The sequence below is a fragment of the Podarcis erhardii genome, assembly GCF_964252035.2.
Source record: "Podarcis erhardii genome assembly, chromosome: 1".
Classification (NCBI taxonomy): Eukaryota; Metazoa; Chordata; class Lepidosauria; order Squamata; family Lacertidae; genus Podarcis; species Podarcis erhardii.
Window position 1 is genome coordinate 43,025,540 of NC_138497.1, and position 10,814 is coordinate 43,036,353.

The window sequence follows — 10,814 nt, forward strand, 5'->3', positions numbered from 1 at the left end:
GGGCTCAAAATCTTAATTATTTTTGTTTGCAAAGCTAATTGTGTGATTATATTATTCATACATGGACAGAGTTCCACCCACCACCCATACCAAGATCCAGATACATGGACAGAGTTCCACCCACCACCCATACCAAGATCCAGATACATGGACAGAGTTCCACCCACCACCCATACCAAGATCCAGGGCTCTCTGTACTTTCACACACACATACCCCCATTCCCTCCATCACTAAGTACCACTGTGCTCTTCCCTGAGGGTTCACATGCATTTCCTCAGCAGGCCAGTCCTATCCTGTAAAGCAAACAGAAGTGTGCAGTAGCTGAACAGATGTACTGAAAATGTAAAGGAACCTCTTACCAAACATTTTTGCTTACTGAATTAAATTAGAAAAGGGGCAAGGCTGTAAGTTTTCCTTGACACCAGCCTCCCACAAGCTGGTGCTCCACATGCTTTGAACTCCAACTCCCATCAACCCCAGACAGCATGATCAACAGTCAGGGATTATGAGAGTTGTACAGTGGTACCTCGGGTTAAGAACTTACCGGTAATTCGTTCCAGAGGTCTGTTCTTAACCTGAAACTGTTCTTAACCTGAGGTATCACTTTAGCTACTGGTGCCCTGCGCTGCCGCCACACAATTTTTGTTCTCATCCTGAAGCAAAGTTCTTAACCCAAGGTACTATTTCTGGGTTAGCGGAGTCTGTAACCTGAAGCGTCTGTAACCCGAGGTACCACTGTAGTTCAAAACATCTGGAGTACACTAGAGAGGGGATGTCAGCTTCGCACAATCCAATGTCGCCACATTATTGCTCTCCTGCTGTTTGGAGGGGTAAAGGTAAAGGTACCTCTGACCATTAGGTCCACTTGCACAAAAGCAGGACAACCCCCCACAGAACATCTGTGGCATGAAACGTTACAGGATTTCACCGGAAGCTGTTGGACATGTACTGCCAGGACGTATATGAGTCTCAGGCTAGAGTGCAACAAGCAAAACCAAGGCAGGAAATAATGAGGTTGACTTTTTGTTTTTCGGCTAAAAAAAAAAAGCTACAGGACAGGAATATACACCAAACATTTAACCCCCAGCCCCCAAAAAGAATCCCGGGAGCTATACTTTGTTAGGGGTGCGGGGAACTATAGCTCTTTGAGGGGTAAATCCCTGGATTCTTGTGGGAGGTGTTTGTGCTTTAAATTTATGGCGTGTACACGATCATTGTCTAACTACCGGAAAGGTGCGAATGGAGTGGAGAGTATCCGGCATTGCTAAGTGTCAGTCATTACTACAGGCTGGCTTGTTCTGTCCACTTGCCATCCTGGCTCAGGGACACGTGTATTGTCACCTTTGCAAAGCAGGACACGTGTCAGCAGAGCTGCATTCCCCTATCCTCAAAGGCCAGTGACGGGAAAAGCGACACTTGGTGGCACATATTGTTTCTCAGCAGCGCTGAAGGTACAGAACCCCCGACGCCGGGTGTGTCCTAGAAATAAATACATAGGCTAGTCCGTGCAAGACTGCAACCCGAGGATCACTTCCTTTCCTTTCCCCATGGAAATCTGTCCGATATAAGCCTCACTACGCATCGCTTCAAAGCAGAGCAACAACAACCAAAACATCCCTGGCCTAAACGATAACACGCCCCGTCGTGCAAAACCCTTATTAAGCCTCTCCTCGTCCGCTTCCCACAGTAGCGCAGGGCAACATCCTCCTTCAGCGCCGGAGTCGGAGGAGTCGAAGATGCTTCACTTTTCATCCTGCGCAGGCGCCGCTTCACCGTGTTTGGTGGTGGGGAGAGCCGGAGAAGCCGAGTAATTCGGCGCCTGCGCAGCGGGCTCCTTCCTCGGCTCGCTCGAACTCTCGCGTGGTATCGCGGTGACTGGAGTCGGTTCCCGTTCAAACGCTGGCGGGAGTCGGACGGCGCCGGCCCAGATAAAGCGCCGAAGGAGGAGGAGGAGGAGGGGAGTCCGCTCCGTTGTGTCTCGAGGGCCTTGTCCAGTTAGCCGAAGGGAACTCTTGTGCTGCGGCCTTTGGCCGGTAGTACGCGGTGCGCTCTGTACATGCCCAGGAGAAATACTTAACCTCGTTGACGCTTGTTATCCACTGAGCCGAGGGAAGTTCCCGGGGTGCTGCTCGTCTTTGCGGGTTTGGAGGCCTCCGGAGACTTAAGGGTATGTGTGCGTTGTATTTGCAAATACGTGGCCGGAGGTGCAGCAGTAAACGACGCCCCCACGCAATAATAATAATAATTATAATTAATTATAAATATTATTATTATTTATTTATACCCCGCCCATCTGGCTGGGTTTCCCCAACCACTCTGGGCAGCTTCCAACAAAACACTAAAATACAAAAACCTATTAAACATTAAAAGCTTCCCTAAACAGGGCTGCCTTCAGATGTCTTCTAAAAGTTTGGTACCTGTAGTTATTTTCCTCTTTGACATCTGGTGGGAGGGCGTTCCACAGGGCAGGCGCCACCACCGAGAAGGCCCTCTGCCTGGTTCCCTGTAACTTGGCTTCTCCCAGCAAGGGAACCGCCAGAAGGCCCTTGGCCCTGGACCTCCAGCAAAGGCCATGGCTCCCTCTTGACCCTCAGGGAGACCAGCTCTGTCCCCCGCAGGGCTTTTCCCCACCCCAACCTTTGCATTGAGCTGGTAGGCTGCTGTTTTGTCTCTTCTCCAGGCAAGGTGTAACCAGCTCCTTCAACCTTCCCTCATAGGACCTGGTCTCCAGGCTCCTCAACATCTTTTGTCTCCCCCTCTAGACACCTTCCAGTTTGTTGACGGCCTCCTTAAACTGCCCACAGCTGCAATACTGGTTGGTATCTTCCTTGTAAGCTGCAGTTTGCCTGTGATGTGTACAGAGCTATTCCCTTGCGGGGAAGTGGGCAAGACATATGACATGGGTAGGCAAACTAAGGCCCGGGGGCCGGATCTGGCCCAATCACCTTCTAAATCCGGCCCGTGGTCGGTCCGGGAATCAGCGTGTTTTTTACATGAGTAGAATGTGTGCTTTTATTTAAAATGCATCTCTGGGTTATTTGTGGGGCATAGGAATTCGTTCACTGTTTTTTTCAAAATACAGTCCGGCCCCCCACAAGGTCTGAGGGACAGTGGACAGGCCCCCTGCTGAAAAAGTTTGCAGACCCCTGACATATGTTCTGGCCATATTGCTTTCCCCAACCTTTGGAAAGTTCGGGCCTGCTGTGTCTCTGCTTCACCACCTTGGATAACGCAGCTCTTTTATAATAATAATAATAATAATAATAATAATAATAATAAAAACAATAATAAAATTAATATTTTTATTAAAGATTTCTTAGTTTACAAAAATCCATGCATTGTCTCTTTTTTCAAGTTGTGTTTTCTACAGATCACTTTCATTTGTTGTGAGACATTAGTGTTGCATACAGTATTAGGTTAGGAAGGAAAGGGGGGAATTGTGAGTGGGGTGGGGTCAGGTGGTTATGCTTCTATTGTACTTAGTGTATGTGTGGGGTTTTGTGTCAGCGTCACTTGTATAGGTTCTCTTACTATTTGCTTGTTGTTTTTCCTTGGTGGTGAGAGAGGTTGGGAGTGGCCTAGGGTGTGGTTGGTTGTCTTTGGTTGGCTGTAGTGAGATTTGTTTTTGTGTGTGAGTGTGTGTGTATTTTTGGATCAGTTTATCCAGATTGATTCGTATGCTGTCAGCTGATTGATAACGCAGCTCTTGAAGATGAAGCTGGCTTGCAAATAAAATGATTAAAATCAGTCAGTCATGATAAAGCTCATAAAAGAGGTGCTGTGGATCAAACTTGTTGGGAAATGATGTCTTTAAATTCTAGGCTATCAGTGAAACCCTAGTGATGGGGCCAATGTGTTCTGTGCATCTTGAAGTGGGGCTGGCATTTCCAAGTTTGAGAGATGAGCCAGCAGATTCAAAATAGATGCCATATTGTATGGGCATGCCCTTTTTTCAGATCAGCCCTCTGTGTAGTAGAGAATCTGCAAGGAGCATGATTGAAAAAGGGAGGTAACTTGCTGCTGCGTTCTTTATTCTTCACCCACTGCTGGATTTTGTAGTTCTGTGTTTTCCTCTGGTTTGTTTCATTGCTTGTGCTTGAGGTGGTCCCTGCACTTCATGCATCCTATAGGTTGCAGCAGTTTGTCTAACCAACATGCAATGCTTCTTTCCTGTTCTTACAGGCTTTCAATATGGAGAATGAAAAGTCCAGGATTCCTATCTACAGCGTCCAACAGCCCAAAGTGATCAGTATGCCAACAGGTGTGTTAGGCTCTTGAGAGAACTACTGTATTGTTACTATATAGCTGTGTTTTCACCCCTATGTTGCTCATCTTCAAGTGCTCATCCTAACAGCTGTGGCAGCCAGGATGAATCTCCCAGGCTAGGGGATGGCTGGAGAGCCTGTGGCCCTCTAGATGTTGCAACACTCCAGCTCCCATTGGCCAATAGTCAGTGGTGATGGGAGCTGGAGTCCAGCAATTTTTAGAGGCCCACAGATTCTCTGTCCTGCCTAGAATTTTCTAATAAGCTGCTTGCCCTGAGTTGAGCTCTGCCGTGCGATCAAACCTTAAGTTGGCACCATGTGCACAGACCTTCATTGAGCCTGCATTGAAATGTCCTCTAGGTAAAACAAGGGCCAAACTATTTACCTTTCTAAATGCCTGGTGTGGGTTTTTAGGGAGAAAAAAAGTGGGTCTTCAAATGCTCTTTAAATGTGGAGACTGAGGGAGGTGCTGTGAATAGTGTGAGTTATTAAGTTTCCTTTTGTTTTTAAATGGATTCCTTATTTGCAGATCCACAGTCAAAAAAGCAATGTTTTGTCAAACCTGACCTGGGCCCCTTAAAAGCTCCTGATTTCACTTTTGGTGAAAATGTTCCTGTGCGTACTGCCCTCAAAGACACAAATCAAAGGTAAATATAAGTGCATACTACCATTGAGATTTTCTATGGAAGCTCTACTGAATGTGCCCTAGACACCTGGGTTGCACTTGGCTGGGATATGAAGAAATAGACAGCTTTCTTCAAAGCCATGCCTAGTTTTTGGAACTCCTTACCCATTTAGGCCTCTCTTCTACCAGCTGATCTGTTGACATTATTGTCTCTTCTCTATTTTATTATTGTTAGTCCTGCCTTCCCGCCCCTGCTTTTTTATAAAAACATGTTTAGATGTGCAGACTGCTTTGAGCTCTTCTTTTAATGGAAAGGTGTTGTAAAATAACTTTTAAAAAGCAAACAAAGCTTGTAATCATTGGTATTTAACAACAAACATGACTGCTTGACATTTCTCAGCAAATGTGCTGCTTTATCCTAGAATCAATAGAACTAACAGCACTAACAGGGAGCTTGGAGGTCACGTTGTCCATCCCCTGCTTGACGCAAGCTGCAAGTACAGCATTGCTATGCAACCTCTGCTAACCAGCTTCTGCTTTAATGTCCCAGTGGTGTCCAAACTTTTTTCAAAGAGGGTCAGATTTGATGAAGTGAAGGGCCGTGGGGGCCAACCAAAGAGCCGCCCAAGGTTGTTGAGCTTTTTTTAAAGGATTTTACCCCAGGAAATAAACTGCCACAGGGGCCGGGTTAAACCAACCAGCGGGCCGGATTAGGCCCCCAAAGCGGACTTTGGACATGCCTGCCCTAAGTGAATGTGAGCCCACCACCACCTGATGTAGTCTCATCCAGCCTGTACTATTCTAAGTTCTTATACAGCTCAGGACCAGGTTACTTGAGAGACTGCCTTATCCCTTATGCATCTAGTAGATTGTTGCAATTTGCAAGTTTTTTCTGCAAGTTCCAAAGATTTCTGAAGCCTGCTCTATACAAACTAGGAGCAAGACTTTTACTGTGGCTGTCCCTGTTCTGTGAAATAGCATTTCTGTCAATAGCATTTCTATCTGCACTTTCTGGAAACAGTCGAAGGTTATGTTCGAACATACTTTACCAGCTGCATAATGGATCTGTACCCTGAATTCCCACTTTTTGGGATGGTTAGCCTTGTTTTAAATGTATTTGCCTTTTTGTGTTCTTAATTGTTTTAAATTATTTTATGTGTAAAAACGCCTGGAGATGGTGGTTTGGAAGGTTTAATTATTAATTATTAAATTAATAATAATATAATTAATTAATAGGTTTATCATAATGTTTAGCCAAAAGCTACTTCCTTGCAATTTCTACACTTGATGAAATGTACCAAATGATGTGAAGGAATTTTGGGTTTAAATAATGGCAAATGTTCAGAGGATCAAGCTGTTAGTTAGTTTGGCTTTGTAATATTAAGAAAAGCTACAAATATCATTATTTAACTCTATTAAGGTTCACGAAGAAGGCAACACAGCCACCACCCAAGAAAGCAGCAACGTCAACAGCTCGAACGTGAGTGTCCCCAAGCAAAGCTGTTTCTTATGCATTTTATTTCTCTGCTTCCTACTCGTTCACAACGTGACTATATATGTATATAGTTTTTTAATTCTGTTTAATTTTTTTGAATGATTTCCCCCCCTATTTTTTTGTGGTTCTTACTATTATCTGTAAGCCGCCTTGAGTCCCATCAGGGAAAAGGGCGACCTATATAATAAATGTTGTTGTTGATTCCACATAGGAATGGATTTAGATCAAATTAACATTTCTTAAGTGATAACCTCATTTAAGAAAATGCAGAATATCATATAAACATCATGATGTATTTCTATGTTTATTTTGCATTATGTGATTTTCTTTAAAGTCACCATGCAGCTTCAGTGTGCAGCTATATACAGTCATACCTTGGTTTTCGGACAACTTAGTTCTCAAACGTTTTGGCTCCTGAACGCCACAAACCCGGAAGTGACTGTTCCAGTTTGCAAACTATTTTTGGGAGTCAAACTTCTGACGGGGCTTCTGCGGCTTCCAATTGGCTGCAAGAGCTTCTGGACATTTTGGAAGTCGAACGGACTCCATTCGATTTCCAAGGTACGATTGTATATACTTCTGAATCCACAGTGAACACTGAAATGTCCAAGAGTAGTAAATAGCAAAGCTGTGAATGCTGTTATCATAAGCTGGTCAGAATGTGCTTCTTGATTAGAATATTCCTCACATAGGGCCCTGAACTAGGAACTGCAGGTTTGCTGGATCTTCATTTTTCATACATTTAAAGGTGAAAAAGATTTCGGAGCCCAGTCCTTGCATGCTAATTACCCCCAAGCTGTCTTCATTTCAGCTGTGTAACTTAGGGCAGGGATGCTGGGAGGGAGTCATTTTGTTGCTGCTATTGATAAATAGTTGGGAGTCAGAAATCCTTACCTGGGTAAATTACCCAAAGATCTGGTACACCTGGATCTACTTTCTCCCCTCTGCCCATGTCTTAAATGACAACTCATGTATATTTACCTCTTTCTATCTATGGTGTTCTGTGTGAGCTTTGTCTGAATGTTAAATGCAGACAAACTGCTCATCCACGATGCATCAGTGATATGTTTTTGATCCTATAGCCCTATGAGCAGATACAGACGGGAGGCTGAGCTCCGGAACAAGAACAAGCAGTTGGAGTCTGCTAAATGGGAAGTGAGCTCAAAGCTGATGGAAGCAGAGGTAGGAAACAGACTTGATTCTGATTCTGGTAAATTCATGGAGAAGAAGGCCATTGATGGCTACCAGCCATGGTGGCTGTATGCTACCTCCCAAGATCAGAGGCATGTTGCCTCTGAATACTAGTAACTGGAGAAGAACATTGGGAGAGGGCTGATGCACTCGTGTCCTCTTTGTGGGCTTCCTATAGGAATCTGGATGAGCACTGTGGGAAACGGGATGCTGTACTAGGCAGCCCTTTTGGTCTGTTCCAGCAGACCAAATCCGGGACAAGATGCTAAGGTATCTTGTCCCGGCATTGGCTCATTGGACTGTACTTGCCCAATGGGCCACACTGTGTGTGTGTGAAGTTATTTTAAAATACAGTGGTACCTCGGGTTACAGACGCTTCAGGTTACAGACTTTGCTAACCCAGAAATAGTACCTTGGGTTAAGAACTTTGCTTCAGGATGAGAACAGAAATCGCACAGCAGCGGCGTGGCGGCAGCAGGAGGCCCCATTAGCTAAAGTGTTGTCTCAGGTTAAGAACAGTTTCAGCTTAAGAACGGACCTCCGGAACGAATTAAGTACTTAACCCAAGGTACCACTGTATGTTACCAGATTTAAACAGGTTTTGAAAAGGCCATCCAAGAAATTGGCTTGTAGAAATATTGTTAATGCCTGCTCATGCCAGCGGTCTATGCGGGGCGGAGGGCAGGCTTGCTTCCCTCTAGTGTGTAGTTTTTCATCCCTCCTGCGCCAGGCAAGCAAACCTTAAATGCTTGAAGGCCTAATAAAAACTGGTGCTCTGCTGTTTGGTTTAGTTATCTGTACTTGCAGAAAGATCTGAAGAATACGAAGGAGCAGTGTGATAGTCTGGAAAAAGAAAACCAGAAGCTGAAGAAATTTCAGGAGAGCTGCATGTTGATCTTGGCAGCTAGGAATTGTGATCCAGGTATAAAATACAGTTGCTTCTCTGCTCTCTCCCCTGTACGTATACATCTGCAGTATACCATGACTTTCTCCCAAATGTCTTAATGGAATTGAAATTCCTTGGATAAAGTTCCCTGTGATTTCTTTTCTTTCTTTCTTTCTTTCTTTCTTTCTTTCTTTCTTTCTTTCTTTCTTATTTAGTTTCTTCCTACACTGGATGCAAGGAGGTTGCAGGGCCTTTTGGGACCTCCTGTGATTAGGGGACATACACAGGAACACCTGTACACTTCTAGGTGCTTCTTTTTGGTTATCCCACTGAGTGTATGGGAGTGCTGGAAGCAGGGTCAGGGGGATGTGCTGACATTGGGAGCCCAGCGCCCCACATTTGCCTTTGTGTATTCTTGGAGGAATGTGCAAAAAGGACTATGAGCTGGGTTTCAGTACAGGTTAAAAATCGGAGTGAATGTATGAAACTGTTTTAAGGTTAATTTGGACCATTGGTCAATCTAGCGCGAGCTTATCCACTGATGGGCAGCCACACTCCAAGGCCTAGAGCAAAAATCTTTCCCAGTAGTGCGGCTTTAAGTGGAGATGGCAGGGGTTGAATCTTCTGCACGGAATGCATGTGTTTCACTGCTGAACTTATAGTCCCTCCCCATGCGATCACACTGTGATCTGCAGAATCTTTTAAATTCTTAATTTGGTGTTTTAGATGGGGGAGGGGGTTATTGGTTTGTGTGGGGCGGTGTTCTTGTTTTTATTATGTATCTTGTTTTTATCTTTATTTTTATGTCGTGAACTGCCCTGAGATCTATGAATGAATGGCAGTGTATAAATTCAATAATAAATTTTGAGTTGCTTATTAAGGATAGTCCCAGAACTATGGGAATGGAGGCCATGCTTCTGGTAAATTAATGGCATATGTATGGTTCTGACTTGTAATTTTTTTTTCATTCCAATTAGCTACAGGTGACAAAATTTTGGAAGAGGATGAGGAGAACAAGACGACACAGGCTGAAATAATGGTGAGAGAATGAACCCGTTTCCTCTTCCCTAGGAAACTGCTTGCCTGACTCTTCCCCTCCACCTGCAAAGTTTTTTCTATGTATTTTGCTGAGTTCCAGCTGTCATGGGTCCTAAATAACTACGGAGATACCTTCTGAATATCTCCAGGACAGGATTTGACAGAACTGCTGTCCCTGATGCATGGCAGTCAATGTGATGACCTCTACATGTTGCTAGGCGACTGTCGTCATCCCTGACCATTGGACATGCTGGCTGGACCCCACTTTGTCAACCCCTTCTTGTGCCTTTTCTTTCAGGACTTGATGGAGAAGCTGACTACTGACCTTGAACTATTCACCCAGATGGCAAAAGAGCAAAAAGAGAGTCTTCAGGTAAAATACGAATTGTCTTCCTTCTCCATTACTGCCAACATACAGAGCATTTAAGCCTGACCACCACCACCACTGCTAGGTCTCTAGACACAAAGCCAACACCACACAAATTCCTTTCTTCTAAACGTTTTTTCTTGTCTGCTCACCTGATGCCAACCACACCTCCATATATGTATGCAAACTTCTTACTTCTGTTTGGCAAGAGGGGAAAGGCCTGAACGGACAGCAACTTCGCACTGCAAGCAAGCCACTTTGCAGAGTGATCTTGTACCTGCTAACTGAAAACAAGTCGTGTAAACCTTGAAGGCTAGCAAATTTATTATGGCATAAGCTTCATGGACTTCAGTACTTAATGTTGTTGCTGCCTTTCTGAAAACTGAAAATACAAGTTGTGTGTAGAATACATTAACTATTAATTTTCTTTCCTCGTAGAAGACACACGACAAATGGAAGCAGGTGGAGGAGGAACAGGCCCATTTCTTAGAGCAGGAGCAGCGTTTTCATAGAGAAATGGAAGATTTGTTTGCCATTTTGGATCAGGCAGAGGAACTCAATTCATCATAACAAGAACTGAGCCATGTAATCTTGTGCTGATCTGCTTCCTTATTGGACTCCAATATATAGAGCAGGGGTATCCCTTGGAACTTTATAGTTTTAATAAGGTTTGTCTTTGAAACCCTTTGGGGGTTTTTTCCTTTTCTCTGTTTTGTTTTTTGTAAATAATTTTTGGGGGGTAATTAATTGATTAAAATAAAATCAATTTAGAATGAGAATCATACGTAGGATTTCTTTTTTTCTAATACAATAAAATAAAAGAAAGAATCAATATAAATGGAATTTTAAAATACAGCATCTAGTACAACTTATTACAATTGCTACATCAAGTATAGAAAGCATTGTGGTCTGTCAAGGCCAACAGCAGTTTTCAAGTAGTTCTTGG

General features: G+C 44.0%; 1 protein-coding gene across 1 annotated transcript; it reads left to right on the plus strand.

The window, feature by feature from the left end:
- The first annotated feature begins 1,863 nt into the window (after positions 1–1,863).
- On the plus strand, positions 1,864–10,647 carry KNSTRN (kinetochore localized astrin (SPAG5) binding protein). Its single transcript, XM_081866240.1, has 9 exons — positions 1,864–2,168; positions 4,184–4,262; positions 4,796–4,913; positions 6,312–6,371; positions 7,469–7,568; positions 8,385–8,499; positions 9,441–9,502; positions 9,800–9,874; positions 10,307–10,647. Exons 2-9 carry the CDS (start codon positions 4,193–4,195, stop codon positions 10,436–10,438), a joined length of 732 nt encoding a protein of 243 aa, XP_081722366.1. The 5' UTR covers positions 1,864–2,168; positions 4,184–4,192; the 3' UTR covers positions 10,439–10,647.
- The last annotated feature ends 167 nt before the right edge of the window (positions 10,648–10,814 follow it).

Excerpts from the sequence above, each read along its gene's own strand:
- KNSTRN (XM_081866240.1), top strand. The coding sequence starts at position 4,193 with ATGGAGAATGAAAAGTCCAGGATTCCTATCTACAGCGTCCAACAGCCC. Across the intron at positions 9,503-9,799 it reads CGACACAGGCTGAAATAATG|GACTTGATGGAGAAGCTGAC; the intron begins GTGAGAGAATGA and ends CTTTTCTTTCAG. Across the intron at positions 9,875-10,306 it reads AGCAAAAAGAGAGTCTTCAG|AAGACACACGACAAATGGAA; the intron begins GTAAAATACGAA and ends CTTTCCTCGTAG.